The sequence below is a fragment of the Dromaius novaehollandiae genome, chromosome 36, assembly GCF_036370855.1.
Source record: "Dromaius novaehollandiae isolate bDroNov1 chromosome 36, bDroNov1.hap1, whole genome shotgun sequence".
Taxonomy (NCBI): Eukaryota; Metazoa; Chordata; class Aves; order Casuariiformes; family Dromaiidae; genus Dromaius; species Dromaius novaehollandiae.
The window spans coordinates 376,987-394,365 of NC_088135.1; the positions used below are offsets into that span (position 1 = coordinate 376,987).

Here is a 17,379-nt window from a genome sequence, read left to right on the forward strand (position 1 = left end):
CCCCTCCCCCATTCCTGTGCGAGGGGCCGTGTCCCCCCCCCCCGCCCCCCGGTCCCCGTGCGAGGGGCCGTCCCCGTGCGAGGGGCCGCCGGTGACGCAGGGCCGGGCCGTGCCGGGGGGGGGGGGGTCGGGGATAAAACGGGGCCCCGGGGCTGTGCCGCAGACCCGCGCCGCAGGTGGGCACCAGGCACTGGGGGGGACTGGGAGGGACTGGGAAGGTCTGTGGGGCGCTGGGAGGAAACTGGGAGGGTCTACGGGGGAACTGGGAGGTACTGGGAGGATCTACAGGGGAACTGGGAGGGACCGGGGAAGACTGGGAGGGTCTCTGGGGGAACTGGGACAGACTGGGAGAGTTCGTGCAGGGACTGGGAGGGTCTACAGGGGGACTGGGAGGGTCTGAGCAGGGACTGGGAGGGTCTCTGGGGGACTGGAAGGCGGTCGAGGAGAACTGGGAGGGACTGGGGAGACTGGGAGGGTCTAAGGGAGACAGAATCAGTGGGGGCATCGGGGGGGACCAAGGGTCTGGGGGGAAACTGGGAAGGGGAACTGGCAAAAGAGCTGCGGGGTGTCTAGGGGAAAATTGGGGGGTGGTGGAGGAGGTACTGGGGGGGGCACTGGGGCAAACTGGGGAGCATTGGCGGGGGCACAGACTTACATCTCGCCCCCCAGCCCAGGAGCAGAGACCCGTCGTCAGCACTGTCCCACGAGCTAGCAGCTAGAGGTGAGGCAGGGCACTGGGGGGAACTGGGTGCTGCTGGGAGGACCTGGGGGGCAGTAGGAGGAGTTGGGGGGCGCTGGGAGGAACCAAGGGGCACTGGGAGGCTCTGGGGTGGGGGAACACAGCTGGGGGAACGTAAAGAACCGGGCTGGGGGAACTGGGGAAGCTGGGAGACGCGGCGCTGGGGGAACTGGGCAGACTGGGCGGGGGTCCGGGGGGGCGCTCAGCCCCCGTGCGCCCCCCAGCGCCGCCATGCCCGACGCGGAGATGGCCGAGTTCGGCGAGGCCGCGCCGTACCTGCGCAAGTCGGAGAAGGAGCGGGTGGCGGCGCAGACGCGGCCCTTCGACCTCAAGAAGGACATCTTCGTGCCCGACGACAAGGAGGAGTTCGTCAAGGCCACCATCGTCTCCCGCGACGGCGCCAAGATCACCGCCGAGACCGAGCGCGGCAAGGTGGGGGGGCCCCCGCGCCCGCGGGACGCCTAGAACCCGGTTCTGTCCCCCTCCAGTGCTCGAGGGACAGCTGGAACCTGGTCCTGTTCCCTTCTGGTGCTCAAGGGACGCATAGAACTCGGTTCTGCCCCCTTCCAGTGCTCAAGGGGCAGCTGGAACCTGGTTCTGTCCCCTTTCCAGTGCCCAAGGGACACCCAGAACCTGGTTCTGTCCCTTTCCAGTGTTTAAGGGACACCTAGAACCTGGTTTTGTTCTCCCTCAGTGCCCAAGTGATGTCTAGAACCTGGTTTTGTTCCCCTGCAGTGCTCAAGGGACAGTTAGAGCCCGGTTCTGTCCCCGCCCAGTACCCAAAGGATGCCTAAACCTAATTCTGTCTCCCCCAAGTGCTCAAGGGACGCCTAGAACCCAGTTCTGTCCCCCCCAGTGTTGAAAGGACACCTAGAACCCCAGTTTGGTTCCCCCCAGCACGCTAGAGATATCTAGAGCCTGGTTCAGATTCCCCAGCACCTAAGAGACACTTGCATCCTAACTGATCGTTCTCAGTTTCCCAGAGACACCTAGACCCCAATTCAGCTGCTCCAGCACCCCAGGGACACCTCAGTCCGCTCGTCCCTTCCCCACAGCCCAAGGACGCCCCCCTTCCTCACCCCAGCCCTGGGGGGGGCCATGTCTAGAGCCCTTCCTCACCCCCACCGCCCCACACCCTTCCTCCCTTCCTCGAGCAGACGGTGACGGTCAGGGAGGACCAGATCATGCAGCAGAACCCGCCCAAGTTCGACAAGATCGAGGACATGGCCATGCTCACCTTCCTGCACGAGCCCGCCGTCCTCTACAATCTCAAGGACCGGTACTCCTCCTGGATGATCTACGTGAGTCCTGGAGGCCTTGGGGCGCCTAGAACCGGCTGTCCCTTCCCTAGAGCCCTTGGGGTGCCTAGAACCACGTGTCCCTTCCCTGGAGTCCCTGAGGTGCCTAGAGGTGAATGTCCTTCCCCTGGAGTCCTTGGGATACCTGGAAGTAGATGTCTTTCTTCTGGAGATCTTGGGGCACCTAGAACCTGATGTTCCTTCCGCAGAGTCCTTGGGATAGCTAGAACCCTTCCCCACACCTCTTGGGTCACCTAGGACCAGGTGACCTTTCCCCAGAGGCCTTGGGGCACCTAGAACTGGGCGACCCTTCCTCGTTGGCCCTTGGGGCACCTAGAACGGGGCGTGCCCTCCTCGGGGGGGGACCACGCGCTCCCGCTCTGACCCCCCCGCCCCCCCGCAGACCTACTCAGGGCTCTTCTGCGTGACGGTCAACCCCTACAAGTGGCTGCCCGTCTACAACGCCGAGGTGGTGGCCGCCTACCGGGGCAAGAAGCGCAGCGAGGCCCCGCCCCACATCTTCTCCATCTCCGACAACGCCTACCAGAACATGCTCACCGGTAGGGCCTGCCCCATAGCCCTGCTCCTCCCCCGCTCCCGCATTTCCCAGAGGCCCCCCTGTCTCTTTTCAGGGGGGTGGAGCTGGGCCGGGGGGCGGGAGATGTGGGGCAGGGACGAGGCGGGCTGCGTGGGTCCCTTGCCACCTCACGCTCTGCTTCTCGCCCCACAGATCGGGAGAACCAGTCCATCCTCATCACGTGAGTGACACCAGGCCCCTCCCACTGGGCACTTAGCCCCGCCCACCCCTCCGGTAGCCCCTTCCCTTTGCCCAGCAGCTGTGCCTGCTGTAGCTCCACCCACTAGCATGGCTGATGCCCTCATAAAGCCTGACCTTGTCCATGGAGGACGTTGGCCCCACCCACTATAAGACCCTCCCACTTTGGTCACGCCCCCTTCCTGGTGAGACCCCCTGCCCCATAGCTCCACCCCCCGTGGCATAGCCCGCTCTCATTGGCTCCCCGCAGCGGAGAATCCGGGGCGGGGAAGACGGTGAACACCAAGCGGGTCATCCAGTACTTCGCCGTCATCGCCGCCATCGGCGACCGCGGCAAGAAGGAGACGGCGACCCCGGGCAAGGTGAGGGGCCGCCCCGCGCCCGCCTCGCTGTCGCTGTCCCTCCGCCGGCCCCCCTGTCCATCCACCAACCCGTCTGTCCATCCACCAGCCCGTTCATCTGTCTGTCAACCAACTTATCTCTTTGTCTATCCACCAACCCACTTGTCCATCTACCAACTCGTCTCTTCATCCATTTATCAACTTGTTTGTTTATCCGTCCATCAACCAACCCATTTATCCATCTGCTAACCCATTTTTCCATTTATTTGTCTACCAATCCATTTGTCCATCTGTCTATCCACCAACCCATCTGTCTATACATCCGTCGACTGAGCCATCTGTCCATCAATCAATCTCTCAATTTTTCCATCCACCAACCCATTTCTCCATCTGTGTATCTACCGTGTCTGTCTATCCATCTGTCCATCCACCACCCCATCTCTCCATTTGTCCATCAACCAACCCATCCATCCATCCACCACCCCATCTTTTCATTCATCCCTCAACCAACTCATTTCTCCGTCAACGAACCCATCTGTCCATCAGCGTCAACCAACCTGTTCATCCATTCATCAACCCATCTCTCTCTTCATCCATCCTTCCACCCACCCGTCTCTTCCTCCCTTCCCCCCCAGGGCACCCTGGAGGATCAAATCATCCAGGCCAACCCCGCCTTGGAGGCCTTCGGCAACGCCAAGACCGTCCGCAACGACAACTCGTCCCGATTCGTGAGTGCTGGGAAGGCGGGGGGCGCCGTGGGGCGGTGGGGGGTGTGGGGCGGGGAGTGGCGGGGGCTGCCCCACCTCACGCTGCCGCCCTCGCAGGGGAAGTTCATCCGGATCCACTTCGGGGCCACCGGGAAGCTGGCGTCGGCCGACATCGAGACCTGTGAGTGGGGCTCCAGCCCTCCATCTCGTCATCCCACTGTTCCTCCATTTACTCATCCATCTATCTCGCCTTTCTCCATCCACACGTGTCCACCTACTCATCCATCCACTCGTCTTTGTGTCCATCCCTGCATCCACTCGTTCCTCCATCCCTCCATCCCCCAGACCTCCTGGAGAAGTCCCGCGTCATCTTCCAGCTCAAGGCCGAGAGGAACTACCACATCTACTACCAGATCCTCTCCAACAAGAAGCCGGAGCTGCTCGGTGAGCCTCCCACCTTCCCTCCTGCCCTGCCGGGGGGCCGGGTCCCGCCCCCCATGTCCCGCCCCCCACGGAGCGGCCTCCCCCAATCGCCTTCCTCCCTCGCAGACATGATGCTGGTGACCAACAACCCCTACGACTACGCCTTCATCTCCCAAGGGGAGACCACGGTGCCCTCCATTGACGACGCCGAGGAGCTGCTGGCCACCGACGTGAGCGGGGCCCCGCGGGCGGCGGCTGGGGGGCTGGGGGTGGGCCGGGGGGGCTGCGACCCACTGCTTCCCCCCCCACCGTCCGCTCCAGAACGCTTTCGACGTGCTGGGCTTCACCCCGGAGGAGAAGAGCTCCATCTACAAGCTGACGGGCGCCATCATGCACTTCGGCAACATGAAGTTCAAGCAGAAGCAGCGGGAGGAGCAGGCGGAGCCCGACGGCACCGAAGGTGGGGCCCGGGCGGGGTCGGGGGGCAGCAGGACCAGCGCCTGGACCCCTGTGGCGTCACCTCCTCTTCCTCGGGCCCCCAGAAGCGGACAAGTCGGCCTACCTGATGGGGCTGAACTCGGCCGACCTCCTCAAGGGGCTCTGCCACCCCCGCGTCAAGGTGGGCAACGAGTACGTCACCAAGGGGCAGAACGTCGAGCAGGTGAGGCCAGCGCCCGCCGTCCCCGCCCCCTCTTTTCGGGGCGGCCCCACGCCGTCCCGGGATGAGGAGGGCGCCCCACGTCACCGCCGGGACGTCCCGTCCCCAGGTGATCTACGCCGTGGGGGCCCTGGCTAAGGCCGTCTACGAGAAGATGTTCAACTGGATGGTGCTGAGGATCAACAACTCCCTGGAGACCAAGCAGCCGCGGCAGTACTTCATCGGCGTGCTGGACATCGCCGGCTTCGAGATCTTTGACGTGAGGGCTTGGAGGGACCCGTGGGGCGGGACGAAGCCCAGGGGCTGGAGCTGAGACCCTCGAGTGGACGCCCCTTGTTGGGCGTTGAGTTGTCCATCCTTGGTCTTGAGTCCACCTCGTTGACCCTGTTGGGCGCTGAGTTGGCCCCATTGGGCGTCCAGTTGACCCCGTTGGCCCCATTGGGCGTCAGTTGGCCCTGTGGGGTATCCAGTTGACCCCACTGGGTGTTAGTTGGATTCCGTTGGCTGTCTGGTTGACCCCGTTGATCCCATTGGGCGATAACTGGCCCCGTTGGGTGTCCAGTTGACCCCGTTGATCCCATTGGACGTTAGTTGGACTCCATTGGGTGCTGAGTTGACCCCGTTGATCCCATTGGACGTTAGTTGGCCCCGTTGGGTGTCAGGTTGACCCTATTGATCCCATTGGACGTTAGTTGGCCCCGTTGGGTGTCCAGTTGACCCTGTTGATCCCGTTGGGTGTTAGTTGGATTCCGTTGGGTGTCCAATTGACCCCGTTGAGTGTGACGTTGACCGTCCTTCTCCACCAGTTCAACAGCTTTGAGCAGCTCTGCATCAACTTCACCAACGAGAAGCTGCAGCAGTTCTTCAACCACCACATGTTCGTGCTGGAGCAGGAGGAGTACAAGAAGGAGGGCATCGAGTGGGAGTTCATCGACTTCGGCATGGACCTCCAGGCCTGCATCGACCTCATCGAGAAGGTACCGCGTCCCCGGGGCCTCCTGGAGAAGGCGCTTCCAGCCGGGACCCGCCGGAGACCCCAAAGGCGGCCGGTTGGGTGATGCTGGGTCTCCTGCGTGGCCAACGATCTTCTCCGTTGCCCAGCCCATGGGGATCATGTCCATCCTGGAGGAGGAGTGCATGTTCCCCAAGGCCACCGACATGACCTTCAAGGCGAAGCTCTTCGACAACCACCTGGGCAAGTCGGCCAACTTCGGGAAGCCGCGCAACATCAAGGGCAAGCCCGAGGCCCACTTCTCGCTCATCCACTACGCCGGCACGGTGGACTACAACATCATCGGGTGGCTGCAGAAGAACAAGGACCCCCTCAACGAGACGGTGGTGGGCCTCTACCAGAAGTCGGCCCTCAAGCTCCTGGCCAACCTCTTCGCCAACTACGCCGGGGCCGACGCGCGTAAGGGGGCGGCGCCAGAGCGGGGCGGGGGGCCCAGGCGTCCGGGCGTCTCCGCCCACCCTCTTTGACCTTCCCTCTTTTTCTCTCCAGCCGTGGAGAAGGGGAAAGGCTCCAAGAAGAAAGGCTCCTCCTTCCAGACGGTCTCGGCCCTGCACCGGGTGAGGCTTTGGGGGCGCTGGGGCAGAAGACCCCCATGGGCTGCACCCCGGGGTGGGTGGGAACCCGATGGGGGGCAGGTTGTGGGGCCCGTGGGGCGGCCCCGATGTCCCCTCGCGCTCCGTGACGCCGTGCGACGTCCCCTCCCCAGGAGAACCTCAACAAGCTGATGACGAACCTGCGCTCCACCCACCCCCACTTCGTCCGCTGCATCATCCCCAACGAGACCAAGTCTCCGGGTGAGCCGACCCCCGGGGTGGGGCGGGGCGGGGCGGGGCTGAGCCGTGGGGCCGGCCCCGCTGACCCCCCGTCCGCCCCCCGAGCAGGCGTGATGGACAACCCCCTGGTGATGCACCAGCTGCGCTGCAACGGGGTGCTGGAGGGCATCCGCATCTGCCGCAAGGGCTTCCCCAACCGCATCCTCTACGGGGACTTCCGCCAGCGGTAGGGCGGGGCCGGGGGGGCGGGGGGAGGCGCCGCCGGGGCGGGGCTCACCTCGGGGCGCCCCCCGTTTGCCCCCCGCAGCTACCGCATCCTCAACCCCGCCGCCATCCCCGAGGGGCAGTTCATCGACAGCCGCAAGGGCGCCGAGAAGCTCCTGGGGTCCCTCGACATCGACCACAACCAGTACAAGTTCGGGCACACCAAGGTGAGGGGGCGGGGCCGTGGGGGGCGGTGGGAGGGGCCAGGAAGGGCCAATCTGTGGGACGGGAAGGTGGGGAACGGGGAGGAGCTGCTCCAGGCCAAGCAGGTGGGACCTGGGCGCGTGGTCTCCTGGCCCCGTAGTCCTATCTATGGGTCTGTCTACACATCCGTCCATCTCCACGTTCCTGCATTCCTCCACCACCCCGTTCCTCCATCCGTCTCTCTATTCACTCCTCCACCCCCCAAGTTGCCCATCATGACTCTACCCATCAACCCCCACTTCCATCCCTCCACCAAGCCATCCCTCCATTCCGTTGGCCACCTGTAGATCCCTCCATCTCCATGTTCCTCCGTCCATCCACCACCCCGTTCCTCCCTCCGTCTGCCCCTCCATCCGCTCCTCCACCCCCCAAGCTGTCCGTCCGCGCGCCCCACGGCGCTGACCCTTCTCCCTCCGCCAGGTCTTCTTCAAGGCGGGGCTGCTGGGGCTGCTGGAGGAGATGCGGGACGAGCGCCTGGCCCGCATCATGACCCGCCTCCAGGCCCAGGCCCGCGGCTTCCTCTCCCGGCAGGAGTTCAAGAAGATCCTGGAGCGCCGGTGGGTAGCGGGGGGAGGCTGGGGGCGGGAGGGGGGTCCTCCCTGGGGGGCGTCGGCCATCTTTGGTTGTCCCCCGCCCAGGGACGCGCTGCTGGTGATCCAGTGGAACGTCCGGGCCTTCATGGGGGTGAAGAACTGGCCCTGGATGAAGCTCTACTTCAAGATCAAGCCCCTGCTGAAGAGCGCCGAGACGGAGAAGGAGATGCAGGTGGGGCGAAAGGGGGGATACGGGGCAGTAGGTAGAGGGATGGACACCGGGCTGGGAGAAGGGATGAGTAAGTGGCCGACGGAGGAATAGACGAGTGCAGAAGACGATGGAGAGATGACGTCAGGGAGGGGGGTCTGGGCCGGGCAGACGGGTGCCCGCGTGGACTTACCGCCTCTCCTTGCCCGGCGCAGACCATGAAGGAGGAGTTTGGGCGGCTGAAGGAAGCGCTGGAGAAGTCGGAGACGCGGCGGAAGGAGCTGGAGGAGAAGATGGTCTCCATGCTGCAGGAGAAGAACGACCTGCAGCTGCAAGTCCAGGCTGTGAGTGCCGCTGCCGCCCCCCACGCCGCCCCCCACGCTCCCCCCCTCGCCCTGACGCCCGCCTCGCCCTTGCCAGGAGCAAGACAACCTCGCCGACGCCGAGGAGCGCTGCGACCAGCTGATCAAGAACAAGATCCAGCTGGAGGCCAAGGTGAAGGAGCTCACGGAGCGGCTGGAGGACGAGGAGGAGATGAACGCCGAGCTGACGGCCAAGAAGAGGAAGCTGGAGGACGAGTGCTCGGAGCTCAAGAAGGACATCGACGACCTGGAGTTGTCCTTGGCCAAGGTGGAGAAGGAGAAACACGCCACGGAGAACAAGGTGAGAGTGGAGAGACCTCAACCCCGAGCCGAGGGGACTTGCATCCACTCAGCGTGACGTGATGAGGCTGAGAAGACCCAAGGCGGGCTGGATTGGGTTGGGTTGACCTAAGGCTGCTCGGCTTCTCCTGCATCGAAGGGATCGAAGGAGAAGAACAGCCTCCATCTTTGCCCTGCCTTTGGCGCGAAGCTGGTGGCCTCAGGCCCTGGATGTTTCTCCCCACGCAGGTCAAGAACCTCACGGAGGAGATGGCCGGGCTGGACGAGATCATCGCCAAGCTGACGAAGGAGAAGAAGGCGCTGCAGGAGGCTCACCAGCAGGCGCTGGATGACCTGCAGGCGGAAGAGGACAAGGTCAACACCTTGACCAAGGCCAAAGTGAAGCTGGAGCAGCAAGTGGACGACGTGAGTCCCCGTCTCTCCCTTCCCTGGTGGACTGGGGAAGCCGGTTCCTGCCGGGGGCTTCTTGGGGGGCTGACGGGGCCTCTCTGCCCCTCTGGCAGCTGGAGAGCTCGCTGGAGCAGGAGAAGAAGATCCGGATGGACCTGGAACGGGCCAAGCGGAAGCTGGAGGGCGACTTGAAGCTGGCGCAGGAGAGCATCATGGACCTGGAGAACGACAAGCAGCAGCTGGACGAGAGGCTGAAGAAGTAGGGAGCCGGGACCCCCGGCATCTGCCCCCCCTTCCCTCGCCCCATAAGCCCGCGAGCCTCAAGGGCCGCCGTTTCTTCCCCCCCAGGAAAGACTTTGAGCTCAGCGCCCTCAACGCCAGGATCGAGGACGAGCAGGCGATCGCCGCCCAGCTCCAGAAGAAGCTCAAAGAGCTTCAGGTGGGGCCAGGGAGGAGAACGTTCTTCTCTTGGGTTGTCTGGTCTCCGCGCTGGTTCCTCCAGAGACCTTGAGGGCAGTTGGGATGAGCCGAAGACCTGCGGCGGTTGGGTTGGACTCGGAGCAAGCTGATTGGGTCGGGCTGGTTGGTGGGGAGCACGCAGGGCTGGTGGGATTGGATCCCATCAGGTCAGCTGATCTGGCAGGTGGCAGAGCTGGGTTGGATGGAGGTGACTCACCAGAAAAGGTTCTTCATTAGTTGATCCGGAGACTTTTAGGGCTGGTTGAACTTCGTCTTCAGGCCTGGTGGAGTCGCTTTGAAGGGTCTCGAGATGGTTTGACGGGGCTGAGGGAGGTCAAGGAGCCTCAGAGAAAGTTGGGTTGAGTCGTTAGATCTGGAGAGCTCCAGGGTTGACCGAGCTGAGGAGAGATGAGCAGTCCCAAGACCGGCAAAGCCGAGCCGAAGGTCTCTGGCGGGTTGGGTTGGGTTGAGGAATCTCCAGTTGGTTGCATTGGGCTGAGTCAAGCCTGACGCTGGTGTCTCCGCCCCGGGCGGCAGGCGCGGATCGAGGAGCTGGAGGAGGAGCTGGAGGCGGAGCGCACGGGGCGGGCCAAGGTGGAGAAGCTGCGCTCGGAGCTGTCGCGGGAGCTGGAGGAGATCAGCGAGCGGCTGGAGGAGGCGGGCGGCGCCACCTCGGTGCAGATCGAGCTCAACAAGAAGCGGGAGGCCGAGTTCCAGAAGATGCGGCGCGACCTGGAGGAGGCCACGCTGCAGCACGAGGCCACGGCCGCCGCGCTGCGCAAGAAGCACGCCGACAGCGTGGCCGAGCTGGGCGAGCAGCTCGACAACCTGCAGCGCGTCAAGCAGAAGCTGGAGAAGGAGAAGAGCGAGCTCAAGCTGGAGCTGGACGACGTCAGCTCCAACATGGAGCAGGTCGTCAAGGCCAAGGTGGGGGCGGGTCCTGCGAGGACCGGGGCGGGGCTAACGGCGACGGTCCTTTTGCTCCGTCTCCGTGCGGCGTCCTGCCTTTCCCTTCACTCCTCCTCTTCCTCCCTTGCTGCCGCCAGGCCAACCTCGAGAAGATGTGCCGCACCATGGAAGACCAGATGAACGAGCACAGGACCAAGTCCGAGGAGGCTCAGCGGATGGTCAACGACCTCACGACCCAGCGGGCCAAGCTCCAGACCGAGAACGGTGAGCGCTCGGCTCTGTCCCAGGGGGCCCCTTTCCCCCACCGCGCGCCGTGGGTCGGGCCTGGGGGTGTCTCCGGTGGGTGACCGTCCCCGTTCCCTTGGCAGGCGAGCTCTCCCGGCAGCTGGAGGAGAAGGAAGCCTTCGTCAACCAGCTGACGCGAGGGAAGCTCACCTACACCCAGCAGCTGGAGGACCTCAAGAGGCAGCTGGAGGAAGAGGCCAAGGTACGGGGTGGGAGGAGGTCAGGGGGGCTCAAAGCTGGGGGTGAGGGGCACCACGTGAACCTGGATCTCACAACGGGCCAAGATTGGGTGGGTTGGGCTGGTCTGAAGGAGGTTGGGTTGGGCTGGTCTAGAGGAGGTTGGGTTGGGTTGGTCTGAAGGAGGTTGGGTTGGGTTGGTCTAGAGGAGGTTGGGTTGGGCTGGTCTGAAGGAGGTTGGGTTGGGCTGGTCTGAAGGAGGTTGGGTTGGGCTGGTCTGAAGGAGGTTGGGTTGGGCTGGTCTAGAGGAGGTTGGGTTGGGCTGGTCTAGAGGAGGTTGGGTTGGGCTGGTCTAGAGGAGGTTGGGTTGGGCTGGTCTGAAGGAGGTTGGGTTGGGCTGGTCTGAAGGAGGTTGGGTTGGGCTGGTCTGAAGGAGGTTGGGTTGGGCTGGTCTGAAGGAGGTTGGGTTGGGCTGGTCTGAAGGAGGTTGGGTTGGGCTGGTCTAGAGGAGGTTGGGTTGGGCTGGTCTAGAGGAGGTTGGGTTGGGCTGGTCTGAAGGAGGTTGGGTTGGGCTGGTCTGAAGGAGGTTGGGTTGGGCTGGTCTAGAGGAGGTTGGGTTGGGCTGGTCTAGAGGAGGTTGGGTTGGGCTGGTCTGAAGGAGGTTGGGTTGGGCTGGTCTAGAGGAGGTTGGGTTGGGTTGGTCTGAAGGAGGTTGGGTTGGGCTGGTCTGAAGGAGGTTGGGTTGGGCTGGTCTGAAGGAGGTTGGGTTGGGTTCATCTGGTGGCAGTTGGGTTGGATAGTCTAGAGGAGGTTGGGTTGGTTGGTCTAGAAGAGGTTGCGTTGACCTCATGGTGGCTGGGTTGGGTTGGGGGGACCGCCACCACCGCTTACCGAGATGGGTCAGGGTGACGCGGGCCCCACGGCCCGGCCTTCTCCTCGCCCCCCAGGCCAAGAACGCGCTGGCGCACGCCCTGCAGTCGGCCCGGCACGACTGCGACCTGCTGCGGGAGCAGTACGAGGAGGAGACGGAGGCCAAGGCCGAGCTGCAGCGCGCCCTGTCCAAGGCCAACTCCGAGGTGGCCCAGTGGAGGACCAAGTACGAGACGGACGCCATCCAGCGCACCGAGGAGCTGGAGGAGGCCAAGTGAGTCGCCGCCCTCCTCACCACCATCAACCGCGCTCAGAGGGCAGGGAGAGGTCCCAGTGAGGGGCAGGTTCTCACGTGGGCTCCTCCCTCCCCGGGCAGGAAGAAGCTGGCGCAGCGGCTGCAGGAGGCCGAGGAGGCGGTGGAGGCGGTGAATGCCAAGTGCTCCTCGCTGGAGAAGACCAAGCACCGGCTGCAGAACGAGATCGAGGACCTGATGGTGGACCTGGAGCGCTCGAACGCGGCGGCCGCCGCGCTGGACAAGAAGCAGAGGAACTTCGACAAGGTGGGAGGGCCGGAGGAAGGGTGCAGGGAGGTGTGGCAGGGTGGGAAGAGGACGGAGAGGAAGGGCAGGTAGCAGAGCAGGAGGAATCTAGAACCGTCCAAAACCCACGGCTGCGTTCCGCAGAGGTGAATCCCCCCAGGAGACCCCGGGGCTCGGAGGAGGAGAGGGTCCTCCCCGGGGAACGGTCTCGAGCTCCGTGGTCTCCCCACAGATCCTGGCGGAGTGGAAGCAGAAGTTTGAGGAGTCGCAGACGGAGCTGGAGGCCTCGCAGAAGGAGGCCCGCTCCCTCAGCACCGAGCTCTTCAAGCTCAAGAACGCCTACGAGGAGTCCCTGGAGCACCTGGAGACCTTCAAGCGGGAGAACAAGAACCTCCAAGGTGAGGACGGGCGCGTGTGGGCCTCCCCACGGCCCCCATCTCCTGCCTCGGGGCCTGACGGGCTCTCGCCCCCGCAGAGGAGATCTCGGACCTGACGGAGCAGCTGGGCGCCAGCCACAAGACCATCCATGAGCTGGAGAAGGTCCGGAAGCAGCTGGACGCCGAGAAGCTGGACCTTCAAGCTGCTCTGGAGGAGGCCGAGGTGCCGTGTCCCCCACGTCCCCCCGTGTCCCCTGAGTGCTCCCCGTGCTCCTCACACCCCTCTGTCCTCTCCAGGCCTCGCTGGAGCACGAGGAAGGGAAGATCCTGCGGGCGCAGCTGGAGTTCAACCAGGTCAAGGCGGACTACGAGCGCAAGCTGGCCGAGAAGGACGAGGAGATGGAGCAGGCCAAGAGGAACCACCTGCGGGTGGTGGACTCGCTGCAGACCTCCCTGGACGCCGAGACGCGGAGCCGCAACGAGGCGCTGCGGCTCAAGAAGAAGATGGAGGGCGACCTCAACGAGATGGAGATCCAGCTCAGCCACGCCAACCGCGTGGCCGCCGAGGCCCAGAAGCAAGTCAAGACGTTGCAGGGATACCTCAAGGTACGTGCCGGCCTCGGGGGAGGTTCTCCACCTCGGGCGGGTCCGTGTCCGTTCCCCGCCTCCTCGCTCACCAACGTCCATCGGGGCCCGTCCCGCAGGACACCCAGCTGCAGCTGGACGACGCGGTCCGGGCCAACGAGGACCTGAAGGAGAACATCGCCATCGTGGAGCGGAGGAACAACCTGCTGCAGTCGGAGCTGGAGGAGCTGCGGGCGGTGGTGGAGCAGACGGAGCGGGCCCGGAAGCTGGCCGAGCAGGAGCTGATCGAGGCCAGCGAGCGGGTCCAGCTCCTCCACTCGCAGGTGAGCCCGTCCCGTCCTGCCCGGGACTCGCCCCCTTGGCCGTTGCGTCACCTAGAACGGCGCCTTGGGGAAGGGCGCGACCCTGGACTGCTCCACCAATCCCGGCTCCCCAGGTCTTTGCCCTCGCTGTGTGGGCCCTGGGTTGGGCCCTTCCCAGAGGACATGTCCACCTGGAAAGCCCCGAGATACCCAGGGGACCCAATTCCCCCCTCGGCGTCCAGAACCCTCCGCCGTGGTCCCGTCCCCGGCGCGGAGGGACCCCGGTTACCTCTGCGTTCCTCCCCCCAGAACACCAGCCTCATCAACCAGAAGAAGAAGATGGAGGCCGACATCTCCCAGCTGCAGACGGAGGTGGAAGAGGCCATCCAGGAGTGCCGGAACGCCGAGGAGAAGGCCAAGAAGGCCATCACCGACGTGAGTCCCGCCCCGGGCCCGATGGAGGGGGTCTGGGTCATTGAGTCACCTAGAACGCCCTCTGCCAGAGGGCTGCTGGGGCGACCTACGGTGTCTGTCAGCGCGCGGCTTGGGCTGCCCCCTCTCATTGGTTCTTCCAACCCGGCTCTCTCCTGGGGCAGGCGGCCATGATGGCGGAGGAGCTGAAGAAGGAGCAGGACACGAGCGCCCACCTGGAGCGCATGAAGAAGAACATGGAGCAGACCATCAAGGACCTGCAGCTGCGGCTGGACGAGGCCGAGCAGCTGGCCCTCAAGGGCGGCAAGAAGCAGCTGCAGAAGCTGGAGGCCCGCGTGCGGGAGCTGGAGAACGAGCTGGAGGCCGAGCAGAAGCGCAACGCCGAGAGCGTCAAGGGCCTCCGCAAGTCGGAGCGGCGCGTCAAGGAGCTCAGCTACCAGGTGAGACGTGGCCCAGCGGCCGCAGAGCTGTAGCGCGGCCTAGAACGCGGTTGACTTGGTGTCTGTAGGGACATGCAAGGCTTAGAACATCACCCACTGCCATAGCATGACCTAGAACACGATGGAGTTGGTGGCTGCGGGCATATGAGCAACCTAGAACATCACCTATTGCTGTAGCACAACCTAGAACACGATGGACTCGGTGGCTGTGGGCACATGAGCAACCTAGAACATCGCTCACTGCCCTGGCAGGACCTAGAATATGATTGACCCGGTGACCACAGGGATGTGAGCAACCTAGAACATCACTTACTGCCATAGCGTGACCTAGAACACGATTGAGTGGCCATAGGCACATGAGTAACCCGGAGCATCACTGCCGTAGCGCAACTTAGGACAAGACTGACCCGGTTGGCGCGGGCGCATGAGCAGCCTAGAACATGACCTGCTGCCCCAACGTCGCAGGGTCGTTGCGTGACCTAGACCGTCGCTAGCACCTCGGCAGGGTCAGGCAGCCGCCCCGTCGCGGGGGAAATCCCCCCCGGGTGGAGAACGGGGCCCAGGGCAGCGGGCCGGGGCGGCTCTAGAACCCGCCGCCCGTGTCACGGCGCTCTGCCCTCCCCGCAGGCGGAGGAGGACCGCAAGAACCTGGTGCGGCTGCAGGACCTGGTGGACAAGCTGCAGCTGAAGGTCAAGGCCTACAAGCGGCAGGCGGAGGAGGCGGTGAGACGCCACCGGGGGCCGGAGGGACCGGCGGGGGGCCGGGGGGGGCACCGGGAGCCCGAAACAGGGCGCTTTGGGGGTGGGGTGATGGTGCGGGGGGCGAGGAGGGCGGGTGGGTGGATGGAGGGATGGACGGATGAGTTGGAGGGTGGATGGAGGGATGGAGGAACAAGTTGGGTGGGTGGATGGACGGACACAGGGATGGGTTGGTGGTTGGACGGGTGGACGGATGAAGGGATGAAGACATGGATGGACGAGTTGGGTGGATGGGTGGGTTGGGGGGTGGACGGAGAGACGCAGGGGTTGTTGGGTGGAGAGATGAGTAGAGGGATGGACGGATGGGTTGGAGGACGGAGCAGGGGATGGATGGACGGACCCATGGGTGGGTGGAAGGATAAAGAGGTGGATGGATAAAGAATAAGGGCGGAGGGATGGATGATGGGATGGGTGGATAGACGAAGAAGGTCAGATGGATGGATGGACCCATGGATGGATGGGTGGAAGGATGAAGAGATGGATGGATGGAGAATCAGGGCAGACAGACGGATGGATGATGAGATGGGTGGATGGATGGTGGGATGGATGAAGGTCGGATGGCGGGGCGGGAGGAGGGATGTGGGGCAGGATGTGGGTCAGGTGGGACCTCCCGGCCCCCCCGCAGGAGGAGCAGGCCAACACCAACCTGGCCAAGTTCCGCAAGGTGCAGCACGAGCTGGACGAGGCGGCGGAGCGCGCCGACATGGCCGAGGCCCAGGTCAACAAGCTGCGGGCCAAGAGCCGCGACGTCGGCGCCAAGGTGGGCCCCCGCCCCACGGCTGCCCCATAGCGTGCTACGCGGCCGCCCCACGGCCGCCCCACGCCGCCGCCTCACCTCGCTTTCTCTCTCTCTCCCGCAGAAGGGCCTCAGCGAGGAGTGAGGAACCCGCCGGCCCCATGGCACGGCCCCACAGCGCCGCCCCACGTAATAAACAGCATCCACCACACCGACTCCTCGGGGGTGTTTGGGGTGGCCCAGCCCCATAGCGTGAGGCCGCCGGCCCCACGGCGCAACGCCACTCCCCCTTGGCACCTCCCATGCGCTCCTGGCCCCATAGCGTGACGCTGGCGGCCCCACGGCAGGACACTCCCTGCCCCACAGCGTGACGCTCCCGGCCCCACGCTGTTGGCGCAGATGGGTGCTGCCCTCCAACTTGTGGGGCAGAGCCGGGGTCTCCCCCCCCCCCATCCAGGACCTGCTGGCTCTGTCCATCTGCTCCCCCCCGCAGGGCCCAGGCGTCCGGGACGGCCCCCTCCCTCCTCCGCTGTGGAGGCCCTGCCCCACGGAGGGGGCGTGGGGGCTCTGTAGGGTCCCTATAGGGCCCTGGGGCTCCCTATGGGTCGCAGGGGGGAGTCTATGGGTCCTGGTTTCTTATCTCTATGGGTCTCAGGGGCTATCTCTGGGTCCCAGTAGTTCCCTATGGGTCGCAGCAGGGGCGTCCCTATGGGTCACAAGCAGTTTTTATGGGTCCCAGGGTGTCCCTATAGGTCCCAGCGGCTCCCTATGGGTCGCAGTGGGGAGTCTATAGGTCCTGGGGTATCTCTATGGGTCTTAGGCTCTTCCTGTGGGTCCCAGTGGCTCCCTATGGATTGCAGCGGTGGGGGAGTCCCTATGGGTCACAGGCCGTCTCTATGGGTCTCAGGGGCTCCCTATGGGTCCTGGAGGCTCCCCATGGGTCACAATGGCTCCCTATGGGTCTGAGGGACTCTCTATGGGTCCTAGAGGCTCCCTATAGGTCCCAGGGGCTCCCTGTGGGTCACAGCAGCTCCCTATAGGTCCTGTGGGTCTTGGGGGCTCCCTATGGGTCCTAGAGGCTCCCTATAGGTCCCAGGGGCTCCCTGTGGGTCGCAGCAGCTCCCTGTGGGTCCCGGTGGCTCGCCGTGGGTCGCGGGGGGGGGGGGCGCTCCTGGGCCCGGCGCCCGCCCCCCCCCCGGGAATGTGGCGCCTCGCGGGACACTTGTCCGGGCGCCGGGGACAAAGTGGCCGCCGTGTTCGGGGCCGGCTGCCAGCGCCGCCGCCCCATGGCCGGCCCCACGGCGCCGGGGGGCTGCTGATAACAGCCCCCCCCCGGCCCCGATATAGCCCGGCCGGGGGGCGGGAGCTGTCAGCGCCCACGGCCGCCGCCGGACGCTGCCCAGGGGCCCAGGCGTCCGGGCCCGGCCCCCTCCCCCCACACACCCAGGCGAGAGGGACCCAGGCATCCGGGGACCCCTGCTCTGCCCCACACGTCCCCCCCTAAATGGGACCCAGGCATCCG

General features: G+C 64.9%; 1 protein-coding gene across 2 annotated transcripts; it reads left to right on the plus strand.

Annotated features, from left to right (window-relative positions):
* Positions 1 to 658: 658 nt before the first annotated feature.
* On the plus strand, positions 659 to 16,066 carry LOC112981979 (myosin-7). Of its 2 annotated transcripts, XM_064503357.1 has the most exons (40): positions 660 to 721; positions 964 to 1,171; positions 1,897 to 2,040; positions 2,441 to 2,597; positions 2,768 to 2,795; positions 3,063 to 3,174; positions 3,789 to 3,881; positions 3,978 to 4,041; positions 4,206 to 4,304; positions 4,410 to 4,513; positions 4,605 to 4,743; positions 4,826 to 4,944; positions 5,051 to 5,200; positions 5,748 to 5,918; positions 6,043 to 6,352; positions 6,443 to 6,510; positions 6,660 to 6,747; positions 6,835 to 6,952; positions 7,034 to 7,157; positions 7,615 to 7,751; positions 7,833 to 7,959; positions 8,151 to 8,279; positions 8,356 to 8,598; positions 8,826 to 9,002; positions 9,101 to 9,246; positions 9,336 to 9,426; positions 9,984 to 10,373; positions 10,493 to 10,619; positions 10,724 to 10,842; positions 11,765 to 11,961; positions 12,064 to 12,247; positions 12,459 to 12,624; positions 12,702 to 12,826; positions 12,901 to 13,209; positions 13,308 to 13,511; positions 13,800 to 13,925; positions 14,087 to 14,362; positions 14,990 to 15,085; positions 15,747 to 15,881; positions 15,982 to 16,066. In XM_064503357.1, exons 2-40 carry the CDS (start codon positions 971 to 973, stop codon positions 16,000 to 16,002), a joined length of 5,814 nt encoding a protein of 1,937 aa, XP_064359427.1. In that variant the 5' UTR covers positions 660 to 721; positions 964 to 970; the 3' UTR covers positions 16,003 to 16,066. The 2 variants fall into 2 exon arrangements, with proteins under 2 accessions (XP_064359426.1, XP_064359427.1); XM_064503356.1 differs by having other exon boundaries at positions 659 to 721; positions 6,660 to 6,952.
* Positions 16,067 to 17,379: the final 1,313 nt, after the last annotated feature.

Coding starts and splice junctions, on each gene's coding strand:
- LOC112981979 (XM_064503356.1), top strand. CDS start 971: ATGCCCGACGCGGAGATGGCCGAGTTCGGCGAGGCCGCGCCGTACCTG. Junction 5,201..5,747: donor CCGGCTTCGAGATCTTTGAC/GTGAGGGCTTGG, acceptor CTTCTCCACCAG/TTCAACAGCTTTGAGCAGCT. Junction 12,248..12,458: donor AGCAGAGGAACTTCGACAAG/GTGGGAGGGCCG, acceptor GTCTCCCCACAG/ATCCTGGCGGAGTGGAAGCA.